Source organism: Apteryx rowi, unplaced genomic scaffold, assembly GCF_003343035.1.
Source record: "Apteryx rowi isolate R43461 unplaced genomic scaffold, aptRow1 scaffold_538, whole genome shotgun sequence".
NCBI lineage: Eukaryota > Metazoa > Chordata > Aves > Apterygiformes > Apterygidae > Apteryx > Apteryx rowi.
In genome coordinates, this window is record NW_020450803.1 from 38,433 (window position 1) to 54,912 (window position 16,480).

The 16,480-nt window shown below is 36.5% G+C and overlaps 1 protein-coding gene across 1 annotated transcript in view; it reads left to right on the plus strand.

Moving 5' to 3' along the window:
• Positions 1 to 16,480, plus strand: part of CORIN (corin, serine peptidase) — a gene marked incomplete at its 5' end in the record, with an annotated part of 74,655 nt that overhangs the window by 36,506 nt on the left and 21,669 nt on the right. Inside the window, 5 exons of the mRNA XM_026081150.1 lie at positions 3,039 to 3,184; positions 5,709 to 5,816; positions 10,878 to 10,991; positions 13,646 to 13,756; positions 15,385 to 15,514. Coding sequence (XP_025936935.1) covers positions 3,039 to 3,184; positions 5,709 to 5,816; positions 10,878 to 10,991; positions 13,646 to 13,756; positions 15,385 to 15,514 — 609 coding nt within the window. The remainder of the gene's footprint in view (positions 1 to 3,038; positions 3,185 to 5,708; positions 5,817 to 10,877; positions 10,992 to 13,645; positions 13,757 to 15,384; positions 15,515 to 16,480) is intronic.

The window sequence follows — 16,480 nt, forward strand, 5'->3', positions numbered from 1 at the left end:
GATACTGCTTAATTCTCACACAGAAACCTAACAAGAAAGTTAGAATATTGTATATGGGATAGATGCAAAGGACAGGATTTAAAGCTCTACTTTTATAACTGTCTTATCTGAATCCAGATCAACTTAATCACAATTTGAAGCTCCTGAGAGCAGAATATTGCATTCTGAGCACACATCACACACTCTGAGCACATTCTGAGAATCTGCTGCTGCCTTTTCAAAACAATTGTCTTGTTCAAGGATAGCAGTGATTAATGGAGCTAAACAGGACACATATATTGCTTTACTTGTCTTTTCCAGTAAATATGAAACTGAGTTTGGCTAATGCAGTTTTCCAGTGATAAGCTTTCCAAGTCAAATTATACTTTCCAACCATGAATTGCAAATTCAGATTGTAATTCTGCATCTGTTATAAAATATATTTATCAGAGACATATTAGATTTTTTGATACTGGTCACACTGATCTGTTCTTTCCATTCTAGGTGGTACTGCCCAATGATTTTAATTTTACTCCCTCTGTATAAAGATATTTGTGTATATACATGTGCATATATATATATATATATAATGTATATATACTCCCTCTGTCTCTTTGTAAAGGTTCTCATCATCTTTTTGCTACTAGTTTGATCATCATGATTTATTTTTTAAATATGAAAGTCTTCCATGAGGTTTGTTAAAGTAAGGAGCACAGATTAACAGATTTTTTGAAAGATCAGATATGGCTGTTATTCAGGCCATTCGGTCATCTAGCAAGTGCACTTTCAGATTCTGAATAGTATTCTTCACCTGTGATAAGACATTGGTAAAATTAGTCCAGGTGTGGTGAAACGATCCTTGAAGCTAAGTATGTACTGGGTTCCTGTTGACTTTAAATGGAGTTTTGTAGCAGAAGCATATGTGGAATAAACACAGAAATTCCTGTTTTCCTATAATTACACATGATATTAACTATGGATTGATTCTGTGAGATGCTGAGCAGATTCCAGAGATGCTGGGTTTCGCTTCATCCCAGTAAGACTATCAGATGTTTTACACTTTCCTCTGCAGTATATATGATAAATAAAACACCTAACAGTCACAATGTATTGCAGTACTCAGGTCTTCATTCCAGCTGCTCAGCGCAACAGTGAATCATCTGGTGCAGAAAAACATCGAGCCTCCTTCTTGTAATCTCCTGAAACAAAATTAAAATTAAAGATAATAATATATTGCTCTCTCAAATGAGGATAAAACAGATCCTTTAGCTGATCTGTATGTGAGGTTTTGGTCACTCCATTTCCTGAAGCTTATTGCAGGAAAAAAATGGTCCATTGATCAAAATATTAAAGGAAAATGATGAGTGGAATAAAATGTCTTCCATGAAAGGAGAGTTTCTTCCTAGAAGAAAGATCTGGAAAAGTTGATTAGATAAAAGGCAATTTAAAAGTGTTGTGAAGGAAACTGAAAAACATATAAATGGATAGGATCCTCCTATTTAATATTTTTCAACATATAAGAACAAAGTGGGCATTTCTTTGAAACAGTGAGTCCAAGTTATAGGTTTAGAAAGTATGGTCTACAGGGAATGACTGAATGAGTTGCTGAGTCTAGAGACAGGAGAAGACTATTGAGAGGCATTATAGCTTTTGAATAGGTAAAGGCAAGCTTCAGACAGAAAAGTAATGAATTGTTCACTGTGTTCACCAATGTTGAACCAAGAAGTAATGGATTTAAAGTATATATAGGCCAGATATTAAGAAAATGGTAGGTATCAAGGTATTAGAATGATTGGTAAGGAAGTATATGAAAGCTTGCTCACTGAAGAGTTTTTAAGAACAGTTTAGGAAATATCTGCCAAGAACGATGTATGTTTCTGCCTGGGGGAAAGATGGAAAGGATGCTGAGGTACTTAATGCCATGTTGTCTAGTTAATATCCCACAAAAATGAAGAGTGGTGTTTATAACTAATACCATAACTATTGAACTCACTGAAAAGAGACAGTCGAAACAAACAGGGATTCAAAATTCCACAGCTACAAGACTGTGGTATTTAAAGGCACATCAGCCCGCAATTCTAGTCATAAGTAGTTGCTAATTGTTTAAAATGATGCTTCCCCAGTATGTTGGGGTAATTTCCTATTACGCGTGTTCTCTCTGTGCATTTGAAACATTTGACACAGGGTATTCTGAGAGACAGGATATTAATCCAGATGGTTTGAATCTAGATGGACTGAATCTAGATTGACTGAATTGATTTGGCATGGCAAGTCTTGTGTTCCTATGGTAAAAAAATGAATATGCAACAGAAGGATTATTTTTTTGCCTTTTTCTAGGTGTGATAAAGATTTCCATTGCTGTAACTGACCACACCTTCAAAACTAGATTGATCTGTGCTTTGATTTTCTCCAAAATTATAATTTTATTCACCAGAAAGTGCTTTGCTCTTTTGTTTCTTGGTTTAAGATGTGTTGTCTTTCTGGAACCACAGTTCCAGACCAGGATTGGGTCAGCCCTGCATATTCTTACTGTATCCCCTGTGAGTGTCTGAAAATGCACTCAAAATATTCAGAGCCTGTGTGTTCTTATGTCCATTAAAATTTGATAGAGGCAAAACTTTCTTTTGCACTGCACTGCCCTTCAAATGCTGTCTATTGTGTTATAGTACAATGGTTTCTGAGGTAGCATTATCAGAAGAGGTAGCATTTCATTGGTATAAAATGTATTTGGCTTTTTTTCCTAAAGGACAAAAGGCAATGCTTCTTAGAAAAGGTTTGCTGCCATTTTTTACAGAGGAGAGGGAGTTTGTAAGGAGTGATACTTGTTTATTACAATATAATTCAGATAATACTTTACATACAGTAATTTAAAGACATGTATCAACAGCAGCAATATATCTTTTTATATATATATATATATTTTTTTTCTTATAAAGAAATCTGATTAACATATTTTTCCTTGCTCTTCTTTAACTTTGGCTAGGATTATTGAGTTCCAGTAACTGGGACTTCCTAAAGCTTCCTCAGTAGTTTTATGCAACTCCACTTTGTATCCTCAGGACATTATGTGAACAGTCCAAGGAACGCTGTGAGTCTGTACTTGGCATTGTAGGTCTGCAGTGGCCAGAAGATACTGACTGCACTCAATTTCCAGATGAGAACTCAGACAACCAAACTTGTCTAACACCAGATGAAGATGTAGAAGGTAACTCTTCTAAAAACATTTAACAGGAAATTAAAGATTAATTAGGTTCCCTGAGGTCACTGATTTGTTTTTTTTTTCTGTTTTCATTCTTCCCCTTCAAATTATAGTATGTCATGTAGGGTGAGTTTAAATACTGATGTGGTCAACTAGTTGTGGAAAAGATTCCAAATCAGATTTCAGAGAATTTCCTCTTGCATTCAGCTGTCAACAATTTTCAGATAAGAGGAAGTTTTTGTAAAAAATCCTATTCTAAAGAAGGATCAGTTATCCTCAGTGTGGGAAAATAAGTATTTGAGATTTGTGGCTAACAGCAGCCTACTGCCTGCCTATGTTTATACTTCATTTCTTTACCTACCTAGATGATATAATAATGCTTTCCTAATCAGGAGGCAGACTTCTGACAACATTAAAAAAGTTGAGCCCCACGACAGCTCTGAGAAAAATACTGTAGTTGTTAGTGTCTTTACCAGCTATTATTTACTCTCGGTTTTTGTTTGGGGAAGGTTTTTTAGAGCATTGTGCCAAACCAGCTTCAGTAGCAACCGACAAATTTCAGTTTCGTGAGTTCAGCCATAATACTACTCATTGTGGGTGTGAACACAGGAGAGAAGAATGGACTTGCCTTAAATGATTCTGCATAGTCTTTGTATATATAAAAAGAGCTGCTGTGCAGCTTCTCCTTCTGCCAGAGGTGAGCAGATGTGAGGTCTGTGCAGATTCTGACATGCCATTCCTTTTTCTTGTCAAAATGTCAGTAAAATAGCTGGGAAAATAGTGAGATGATGCATGCTAGAGTGCCCACAAAATGCTGATCATGTTTGGTTCTTACTCTCCTCCTACTCACCTACACAGTGATGGAAGTCTTTCCACAGTCTTTTGAACCTGAAGCAGGTGAAAGTTAATTGATTTATAGTTCTTTTAGTGACAATGTATTACTCAAAAATACAGAGAAGCATTCTGAAAAGCCAGTGAAGTGTATACAGCAGTAAGCACTCTCTTCAAGCAAAGTCCATGTGCACATATATGATTGTGAGAGTTTTATAAAACATGTAATATCATAATGAAATCCTCTGTAGTGGGACACTGAGAGACAAGGAGATAGTTTCCCTCTACAGCAATGGGATGATGGAAAGGAGTTTTCCATTATTAGAAAGCAGTATGCAAGAAATGGAAAATCAGACTTTTGGCACAACATAGCAAGTTATAGAAAAATAATGTGATTTAGTTTTCTCATTTATAAATGGCTTTTAACCTTCCTTGCTGTGTTGTTATATCATTTGTTTTTGAAATGTAACATATCATGGTTATATTTTAAATTTTACTGTACTGGACTACAGTATTCTGTTTCTAGAGTTAAATTCTGTTCACTTATTAAAATTAGAATTTCAGAAATTCTCACATTAATTAAAGGGAATCTGACTGCTAGGCTGATTGGTTGCCTATTGGTTATCATATCACTGAACAATGTTAGTTAGAAACAGTATTCCCTGAGAAATTTAAAATACTATATAAACATTTCTGAAAAAACACTTGTAACAAAAGAAATTAAGCTTCTGAGAACCTTTAAAATGTTCATGATTGCAAAATATAGGTGATCTGCCCACTTAAGCTATAATTGACAGAGAAACTACAATGTGCCTGAACTGCTTAACTTCCTTTCCAATCAGTGCTGAATCCAAGAGTACTGCTGTGCCAAGACAGCATGCATCATAAACTTAATTATTTTCATAACAACTTAACTTTAAATGTTGGCAGTATAGTTCACCATGCTTTTCTCATTAGAATGTTATTTGCTCAGGCTTCCAATTTTATTGATGACATTTTTGTTAAAACAGTTTATCAAATCCTAAAATATACCCAAGGAACTGCATGGTATTAAATATCTGAGGGATTCTGCTGGAAGAAAAAAAAGGCAACACATATATACAACATGGAGGTTGTATATCCAAGTCACTGAGCTGTACAGTGTGAAGAAATGGATGGGATTTTCAAAAGCACATAAATTAATTGTCACATAAAACCTTCTCAAAATGGTACTTTGTAAGATGCAGCAGAAGTGATGTAATGGTTAATTTGTACATTTGAAGGTGGTTTTATTAATTTAAACAGTCAGAAATTTGCTAAAATCAGAACCTTTTATCCTGGGGATCTCTTATAATCTGTTCAGCACATCAGATGATCTGTTTCTGCTTCATGTAACACCGCACTGGTGAGCAAAGTAGCTGGAAAATCTGTGCCCACAATGTAAATATTGTATGCCTGGAATTTCATAAAACTTTGAAACTTGAGAGAGGGCAGCATGTGAGGGAGAGCTCTGGAAAATAGTGCTTCACCCCGTTCACAGTGCAAGTGTTAAGAATAGTCTTGTCTACTACACAGTTTCAGTTTACTGTCTCACGAGGTTTCTATTCCTGTCATCTACCCTTTCAAAACAGTCTCTGTGATAGATAAGTAAATAGCCACACGATGATTAAGCTTTCAATTTATGGAATTTTGTTTTTCCCTTGTTCCTTGTCACTGACAGAGTGCTCACCTAGTCACTTCAAGTGCCGATCTGGGAGGTGTGTCCTGGCATCCAGAAGATGTGATGGTCAAGCTGACTGTGAGGATGACAGTGATGAGGAAAGCTGTGGTAAATAAATTCAATGAGCTAGATTTTGTGACTAGAGAATTGAAGCATCAGAAAAGCAGTTTTGTTTTTCTTCAGTAAGTTCAACTGTGGTGTTGAACTAACTCAAAGGATTCAAAGGATAAGCCCCTTTTCCTGTAAGAAAAATGTTTTTGAAAGTGTTTTTTTAAGATTCGTGTCAGTAAAAATACTTTAACCAGCATTCTTCTTGATTAACATCAATATAAGTTATGATATTTAATATATTAGATTCTGTTAACTATATTCCAGGTGTTTGAATATTCATTTAGTATTTGAGGTGAAAAAAACTACAGATTTGATTCTTTTTGTCCATTGATATTGATAGAGATTTCTTTTGAGCCGAAACTTAACTTCCTGGCAGTTTAAATCTTGAATTTGTAAATGCAGTTTTAAGTGTATATACAGCAACATTCTCTTTTTGATGGATTGACACAAAATCTGTGTTAGTGAAGCGGATTCTGTGCTGCAAGTGTCAAGAATTACATGTTTTCTTCCCAGCGGTCAACCTCTAACCATAGGTGCAAGGATGCACCTGAAGTGGTAACCACAAACTTTATTCTCCAATACATTACAGAGATTATTTAAGGTAGAGAAACTCTTGACTCTTAACTTCAGGAGATGTATTGGGTTGGAGAATAACCAATAAATCTTGTGATCATATATACCCTTGTATATACTGGCAGGAGAATTTTGAGAAGGAGAAGGGAGTTTATAATATTTCCTTATTTGGCTGTAGTGTAGCCTTTGTGGAATTCTGCATGTTGTCCCGGTGTCCTGGTAGGGCAAAAAGAGCAATGATAAATCACTAAGGATTTAGACAAGAGGTGGATATGAGTAAAGGACTAAAAAACACTCCAGCAGTGTAGGACTAAGGGACACACCCTGTTTTGCTTAACAGAGAGAAGGTTAAGAAGTGATGGAAGCACAGTTTCTGTGGGCAGCAAAACTGGGCAATAAAAGATTCTCTGCTCAGCTGCACAAAAACAAAATCTGATTCAACACCTGAAAGCTGAAGCTAGGTTAAATTCAAGCTTGTCAGCTCTATAAAATGTTTTTTTTTAACAGCAGGTTTTTTAATGATCAGAATAGCCAAGGGCTATTGTATAGGTATTGTAGAGGTACAGGGATGATGTATACATCATGAAGGACTGATGTATTCTCAGCCTTTGGGAATTTTCAAATCAAGATTATATTCTCTTTACTCTTCCTGCCTCATTCCCTCTCCCCCTTATAAAAAAAAAAAGAAAAGAAAAAAAGATATGCTCATTGAAACAGGAGTTAATTCTAGGTCATTCTCTTTTATAGATTATAAAGCAAAGGCAGAGCTGATGATCACAGTGACTCTTTCAGAGTTTATAATCGCTTTACCTCTGAATCAATTGTCTCGATTTTCCTCCCCATCAAATATTTTTTGTTGCCACTTAATTCCTGACAACAGTAATTGCTATGTGTCTTTTAGGATAAATTTATACTCCTGGACATTAACATATGAAATATTGTTCTGATACATAAAATTAATTTCTTGAGTAGATCTCTCTCTCTCTCTATGGTCTAGACAGAATGTCACTAGCAATCAACAGAATTCTTATCAGCTTCTATAAATATGGAAGGCTCTATCTGCTAGGAAATTACAGCTGTCAGTGACATTACATTGACCATGGGTAATGCTGTTATGGAAGAACAGCCAGTCCTTGTAAAGCTGCAGAAGTAACTGTCTCTGACTCATTCATATTTCATGTGTGCAGGACAAAATCAAACCTATTGATCCTTCCTTGTGTAAATGGCTAGCTTACATTATATTAGATTTATTCTTTGAAATTGTTTTCATGATGTTAAATAACAGTCAGTATTTGAATTTAAAAAAAATTGTATATGAAGTGACTTAAATGGCATGAATAGTTCTATTAGGATGACAAAACTTATTTCTGTTAGAATACAGCCTTTGAATGCTCAAGGTACTCTGGCCAAAAATGTAAGCTAGAACAGTCCAAAGGGACTAAACTATATTCTGCCCATGCAAAGCGGAGCTGTGCGTGGCAGCCACTGTCTCCTCCCTTAGGAATCCCTTCCCCTACTTCCACATGATCTCTGTGAGGGAAACCTCATCCATGCAATTGCAGTGAAGTCCAGTGCCATTTAGACCAGAATTTGGGGAGAAAATTTGTCCCAGACTTTTGAATGTGAGACTTTGGAGTGCACTTCAGCAAAGTGCGAAGAAATTAATTTCTGAAAATTACTATCGTGAGAGAAGTGAAGAGAGTTTGTGGTATTAAATATGCTTGCTTGTAATTGATCACATAAATTTATCGGCTGCTGAACTACAATGCTGCTGGCAGAGAGCAGAAGAAGATCACAGAAGAATATTAAAGGAATTGAGAACATAACATTATAAAGCAGTATTGTCCTTCTCTGCTTTCTGCAATCTGAGATGTGACTGTGGTATTTTAGCTGATATAATAATGTGGTGGTCTTACTGCTAAGGACTTAATAATAATTTCCTGAGGAATGTATTTGTGAATAACAAATGGTAACTTAGTTCGTATTTTGAAGAAGAATGAAGGTAAGATCATACATGAATCGCTGTCTCTTGTCAAAACGTATGTTTGAGACGGGCAGTAATGTAGGGATAAGTTTTCTGAACTTTATTTTCACTTTTGTTTCATTCTCATTGAATTAAAAATGTATGTTATAAAAATATTTGGGGAGGAATAGAAACACCCCCAAATGATACATGGCCTTCTACCAACAAAACAGTATATTTGAACATGGAAATCTATGTAGTGAATTTTTCCTAGGGAGTTGTGGCTGTGTCTTTGTTGCAGTCAAGCTTTGGAGAGTCATGGAATACCTCACAATAAAATGCTATGAAGTGTAATGAAGGGAAAAAGCAAACATATTTAATTAATTGTAAACACTTTAGCTAACAAATTGCAATGGTTCATAAATTAGATTTTTAAAATCTGTTTTATTTTGTTTTTATATCAAGTTCCTAACATGACTGACATTCTCTTTCTTCTTTATTAGATCAAGGTTTTGTTTTGGTTTCTGTTAATTTTTTGTTAATGGTTATCACAATTGTTTTCAAGAAGGAATGGTGGAGAATGGTGTTAAGTGAGAAAATTCTTTGATTTGCTGTGGAGGTTTACACCAAACCCCAAAGAAATTCTGTTTTCTGCCCAAAAAAGCCTAACTCTTATGCTAGAGAGAGGTCCACTGTTGTTAAAATATTTCCAGAAATGCTAACCACCATGCTCCCAGGAAGCAGAAACTGAGGTCTAGAATTGGATAAATAGCTTAAACCTCTTCTTGTACAGGGAGATGTAAATTGCACATCCCTGCTGCAGCCTGGACTTTTCTGTCTTTCTAAGAAATTTACTAAAGATAAGCAGACAGGAATATCACAAAATCATCTTGTAAGCTTTTGGCACCTCTCCCCTAAACATTAGTCTTACTTTGGAAATAAATCTGTATGTAACATGAGATAAACCTAATACCAATGATGGTAACATGGCCTTAATGAGTTCCTCCTTGCAATTGTCTTTTTATTAAAAATGATCTCTGTTGTAGTAGTAAGTGGCCAAAAATGAGAATAAATCAGTAATGCCTCATTCCTGGCCGTCACAGTGTTGCTCATTGTCCCCCAACACTTCCTACCTTCTCAGGAAGGCTCTTTATTACTCTGTGTGCTTAACATTTTTTTACATGGTTTGTTGAATCTAAACAAAATCAAGCACTTTGCACATCCAGGTATGATTAAAACCCAACTAGATTTTTCCCGTAGTCACATGAGCTAGTAATGATTCTCTTGTTCATGTTTGTAAAATATTCACTTCTGAAATAATACTTCTTAGAAACAACGTATCATTTTAATAATTTACCACAGATATGCTGCTTTAGTTCCAGATCTGGGAAAACTACTTCAAATGCAGTATGTGAGCATATACCCAAGCTATTTTTGTGTGTTTGCATGAGGGCTGTCACCTGAATTTGAGCTTGGATTAAAATGAAAACTAGCATTGTTGGCTTTTGAACAGGCCAGACAAGGCAATCAAAACTACATCTGTTTTGGTCAGTAGAACATGAGAACTCTCTATGTTGTCATTTGTTATTATGGCTTCCAGTAAAACCAGAACGTCAGATGCACAGGACGGTATGTCAGAGTAATTCATTCTTAAACGGATATCACAGTGAGGTGCTTTGTTAATTGTAAAAAGCAAATAGTGCAGATAAAACAAGAGAAAATCTTTTTTATCAGATGTACCTCAGGCCATTCTTAATTTTCTGTAGTTGGCTAACAGGATTTTTACAATCAAAGCACTTTGACACAGTTTTTAAAGGATTCCTCTTGAAGGCATTAGGAAATCAGTGCTGCTGATTAGCAGGCCTTTGAAGAGACAATAATGCAGTGTGTTCTGTGCATAATAATCAATCCTCTTGAAGATTCTTACAGCCATTGGGTCTTTGTAATCTTTTAAATCTTGTTTGGTCTCAGATTACTGGGACTAAGAAAACTTTGTTCATGGTCAATACTTGGAGCATCTCCCCACCTTTCACTTCGATCTGCATCAGATTCTGTATCAGCTCTGTCAAGAAATAAAAATCTTTTTCTTTACGTTATTTCATGGAGATTCCATGCTCTCATAGGATTTAATTTTGAAAGAACAAAGCTCTGTATGGTATGCTTTTAAAGGAAACTCCACAGACTTCAGGATTAGAAATGTTTATTACTAGTAAATGCATTTCAAGAGTATTTGTGTATGGGTAAGTATTTGAGCTAATGCCTAAATCAGTCTGCATAGCATAATATAGGTCATTTTTAAAAAAGCAATGAAGTATTACAAAGTATTATTGTTTTATACCCATTTGAACGAGTTTGCACTGTAACAGTCTTAATTCTGTTTCCCAGTTAGTTCTTGATAACTCTTAAAATTTATGTTGCAACTGAAAATACTTTGAATGTTTTAGCATTATTAAGGAAGAAAAAAACTGTTGACATTTGATATTGCATGCAAGTATTTCAGAACTGTGCTTCTCTATCTCCAGGTTGTAGAGAAAGAGGTCTTTGGGAGTGTCCTTTGAAGAAGCTGTGCATCAAGCACACTATGATCTGTGATGGTTTCCCAGACTGCCCTGACAAGATGGATGAAAAGAACTGCTGTAAGTGCTTATGCAGATTGTTGGTCCCTACTGTAATGTGTAAAGGGTTGAACACATTTGGGGGATTCTGGGGCCCAGAATAAATTGAGATAAAAGGTTCTCTCCAGACAGAAAAGCTCAGTCATTCCCTCAGTTTCCTTTTCAGTCCTTCTGTGGCACCATTTTGTCCCTCTCCTCATGTTGTGTCCTCTGTTTTTCACATCCTTGAATCCTCACTGTCTCTTTGGTCACTCCATCTCTCTCTCCCTTTCTCTCTCTCTGTGCTCCTCCTCACATCTTCATATGTCTTTTCTTTCTACTACTTATAGCTCCTTGACTTCTTTTTCCAACTTTTCTCAGCTTCTTTCCATATGGGTATAGCTGCTCACTGGTCATTTTTCTTCATTTCCACTTGACTTTCCTTCTATCCTGTTCTTCAGTAACTTTCATATGTCTCCCTGTTTTCTTTGATACATCTGCTTGACATTTCTTAGATACTGTCTTTCCATGTGGCCTCTCTGGCTTCTCCTACATTCCAAACTGTGATAAGTATCAGAGATATGAAACTTAGTACAATACAGTGACAATATGGGTATATGAGTTGGGCCAAACTGCTGACATTGGGTAGTAGACCCCTTTTCCCCATAGGCAAGGTGGAGGACCTGTGAATGGCAGCTGCTTTGCAGGTTCCCATCCTGCATGTGAAGCCAGGAGTGGGTGCTGTGAGAATTTTGCTTCAGTTTCATGATTGTATTAGTGGTACTCTGAATTCTCTTCTTTTGAGAAAACCTGGTGCATGGGTGTGTGTCCAAGACTAGGAACTGGAAAAGACATATTGGCCGAGATTCAGCCTGCATGAGAAAGAAGAGATGCTTGATAAAGCTGATTGAAAGTTGAAATTTTAGTTCTCTGGGCAATCCTAATATTTCAGCATTTTTGCTGGGGTTGTAGGAAATACATTTTGCAAATTTAAAAAAGTTGCTCCTGTCTCTCTGGAGTTCTGCTAGCAGAGACAGGACAGTAGGCACATTTTCTGTGCTGTATGGAGCATATGAATGTATTTGCCAAAATGGTTGACAGCCTGGATATATCACTGGATCTAATGTTGTTTCTCTTCGGGAGGAGGCAGCTCACAGAACCTTCCTTAAGGTTCTTTCCTGTTCACTGTGAAGTTTATACCATTTGTCTTCCAAGAGATCTGTGTGCTGTCATCTAAAAAAAAAAAGAAGAAGGTATTAAAGGCATCTACAAATTCCAGCCAGGATACGTACAACCACTCCTCTTTTACAGAAAGCACATCACCACTATTCAATTTTTTCTGACTTTCGATTGAAAGTTTATTTAAATTCTGTAGGTCTGGACCTATACCTAAAAAGAGAGAAGCATTGTAGACCAAAGCAGTAAGCTGTGTCATCTCAGAAAAGCTGTGAGACTTAAGCTGCACAGCATATATGTCTCCCGTGACTTAAATAGAGCATCACAGTCTTTAATATGCTGTTCTCACAAGCTAGAACACAGAGAAGGTAAGTGATTTGCTCATGATCACACAGTAAGGTCATGGCAGAGAAAAGATTCTCCAAGGTCTTAGGTTAGCCTAGTCTCTAATCGTCAGACTGTATTTCTTCTCTGCTGTTGTGTCAGGGTGTGAATAGTCCAAAATGGCAGCAATGTTTGCTCAGTTGAGTGCTTCCAGCTTTTGGAATATACTTCCTCTGGAGGGCAGAGTTAGAGAGCTTTTTCTAATTTTGCATGCTTTCTTCCACAGCCAAAATGATCACTTATGTCACAGTAGGCAGCACTGCCTTCTAATTCTGTACAATTTTCACTGTGGAGTCCATTCTTTCCACTAGCTTTGCAAATAAATGCTTAGCTTGTTTGGCAATACAGACACTATACAACCGCCAAATATAGGCACAGCTGAATGCAACTTTCCTCAAGCACTCTCTTCCCCAACCCACAGAATTTCCTAATGATGATTTACAGAAGCTGGAAGAGAAGTGTGTTAATGAGGAAGGTGCTGTAATGCAATACACCTGCCTTTTGGTTTTTTTTTTTATGGTTGGGGGCAAACTTAAAATCTCTTGCAAATGGAAGTTCTTATAGTTCCTTACAAACTAGCAACATACTGTGACCTGGAGCAAGTCTTTCTGTACATCAGTTCCTCATCTCTAAAGTAGAGGTAAAAAAAAATGCCATGATTTTAAATAGCAAAGGAGGATCCAAAAGAGAAATACAGAACTTGCTGTGGATGAAATAAAATGCATATGTGTTACAGGAAAAGATAATTTATTTTGAAGAACACAAAAAAATAAACAGAGTAGTCTCCTAAAAAGCAAGGAACACAACATTTTAGTTTAAAACTTATGTGAGAGACTTAGGTTTCATATGACAAGACCACAAATGATATTAAATAAATAAGATAGACTGGAGCATACACCACAGATCTTGCCATGTCCAGAAGCCCTTCCTTCCTTTTGGCTTTCTGGTGCCCTCTGTGGCAGCAACCACCTTCTACCTCAGTGGTGTCCATCAAGAATTTTGTTGCAAGTCTATCTGACTGCTCCATAAATTTGACCTGCACCTACCTTCTCCCTCCTTCACCTTTTTTCAGTCTCAGTGTACATTTCATGTTCATCGTTTCTTTCTCAGAGTGAAACATGTTTTTGTCCTTGCAGCCTTTTGTGAGGAGGATGAGCTGGAATGTGCCAACCACAAATGTGTGCCGCGTGAGCTCTGGTGTGATGGACAAGTAGACTGCAGTGACAGCTCAGATGAATGGGACTGTGGTAAGTTTCCCCCTTGATACGCTCTGCCTCGAAGTGATGTTTGGGTGATGACAAAACTGATGGTAATAATCAATGGTGATTTGACTGCAGTGGTGGAGAGTTGCTCCTTTTGTTTCCAAAAGGAGGATGGGCTGAGGTTGGGAAAGCAGGAAAGAAATTGGGCAAAAGAGAAAGGAAAGGGTCAGTGGTAAGTATCACAGTGCAAAGATGTAAGAAACGTGACAGGGAAATTCTAGGTGATGTGTAAAATCTGGAAACTGTTGTGGACAGCAGGGAGAGTAGGAAGATGCTCAGGTATAGAATTTAACTAGGCAAAACTTCTAAGCCCCAGTTCTGTACTCGTGAAATTCAGTGTGAAATTTCCACTGGCTGCAGTGGTGCAGGTTCAGAGCTTATGCAAGGAAGATAGTCCTAGTAGCTCCACATTGCACTGGGTATGGACCTGCTGAATGACGGAATCTGCTAATGCTGTCCGTACTCAGAGTGGGCCTCATGCTTCTGTGTGTTATTAAAGTAGAACTCTCCAAGCAGTATTCTTTAAATAAAGATGAAGATGGATTTCATAAAAATAGTACTGAAAAGAAGCAGGTTGGAAAGTGGTAGTATAGCCTGCTCTGATATTTTACTGAGTTAAAATTTATTTCTGTACGTGAAAGTATTTTATATTACTAAGTTTTGAGATGCTTGTAAGTTACTTTAAATGTAGGAAAAAAAGATGTTTCATGGCTCATAGAAGCAAATATTTTGTATTCATTTTGAAGTGGATTGCATAAACATTTAATATTGTATAAACATTAATAACAATATTTACTAAAAACTATGCAACAGAGATGAAATGTTCTAGAAATGCATATTTGAAAAGGAGTAATCAAAGATGAATACATACTTTTATGGGGAGAGAATCAAAAGCACCTTTAGCATGTAGGAAAAATGCTTAATGACTGTTTATGTTAAGATTACTACTATCCAAGCAGAAGTGAGAAGAACAGTTTAAATAAAAACATTATGTATTTTAGGAAAAATTGCCCACAAAGGCGCCCTCTTGTCAGGGAGCCTAGAGATGCAAGAGGGATGCACATTGCTATTGGCTCATTTGGGGTCATTTTGAGAAACTTTTTATGTATTATAAAAGCAGTTTATGCTCTTTTATACACAGATTAAGAGAAAAGTAATGTTTCATGTTCATCATGTTCTTTCTTGTAAGCAGTAGTTGATTATTCTTTTGCTAATCACACCCAGATATTGTTCTGACAGGAACAATACATATTATTGAGAATCAAATGATGTTATCACTCATGTCGAGCAGCATTCATCCCACAAAGTACCTTAGTGATTTCATTTGGACTATTTGAGGGGTAGGATACCACTTAACAAGATTAAGGCTATCAGAAACATGTGTGAACTGTCCTCAAGATGTCTTTATTGTTTGCTGTCTGAAACAAGATTTTCATAGCCATAGTTGCCTCTATTTTAAATTATGTATCTGTTGAGCATGGAAAATGAGCAAAAATGTCAGCATCTTCCATAAGTGGAAGACACTTTTGAATGAAGTTATATGTTTTCAGAGTGCCATATATAAAACCAACCATGTGAAATAATAGTCAAGTTATTTTTCTTTTTATTTGCAGTTACCCTGTCTAAAAACATGAATTCCTTGACGTTCCTGACAATTCACAGGTCAGCTGCTGATTACCATGTTTGTGCTGATGAGTGGCAAGAAAATTTGAGCCAACTGGCCTGCAATCAGATGGGTTTAGGGTAAGGTCAGTAGTTTGTAGCATTGGTGAATTTCTTAGGATAATTGGCATGATGGAGTTTGATGAGTTTGCGAATGATCATTGATCACCACGACCCCTGCAATGTTAGTATGGACTGAGGATGGAAAGAGTTCATAGAGAAAAGGGGAACGAAATTGTTTGAACAGTGGCAGGAGCAAAAGCTAATAAAATCTAGGCACTGTTTACCATTTTACAAACATTAATTGCCCAGTTGTTATTAAAGAGTGTGTTGAAAAGATAATAATCTCTTGCTTAGCCTCAATATATGAACTTGCAGTTATTTCTGAGGTTCAGAATCACTTGGAAATGTGATACTCTATGTATTCCTAAACAATTAAAGTGGAATTGTTTTATGAAACACAAGAGAATTTCTGTATGTTCATTTGGGTTCTGCAATAAATATTGTGAGCTAGGCAACCAGATATATTTAATTTAGGTATCTCTGAACAACAAATTGATGATGATAAATTTTTCTGTGTGGACCTCAGAAAAAGAACAGCTTCTATGCCTCTTACTGCATGCATACTAAAATAATAGTTACTTTATGGAATACTTGATGCAAAGTATAATTGTTGGCTATCAAAACAAGTTCATTTGCTTTGATATCCAAAGCTGTCTTCTACTAAGGATAGATAAGCCTGAGGGTATAGAAGGATATTTTTTGCCAGTGTCTGGTCCCCGGACTGGAGTCTATCTGCCTTTTACCACTACCTATACTCATGTGCAATCTTCTTGTTTGTACCTTTCCCAAAAAACACATGAGGATAAAGAGCTTGGGTTACAGTGTCTGCTCTTAACCTACTCTGTATCATCTTGCATTACAAGGATGCTTGACATCAGTTCTAACACATGCCCATGAATACGCAGACCACTTGTATTGAATGGACAGTCCGCCATTCTAACACAGCAGTTCTATACTACTCTAGCTAGTTTAATATATTTAAAT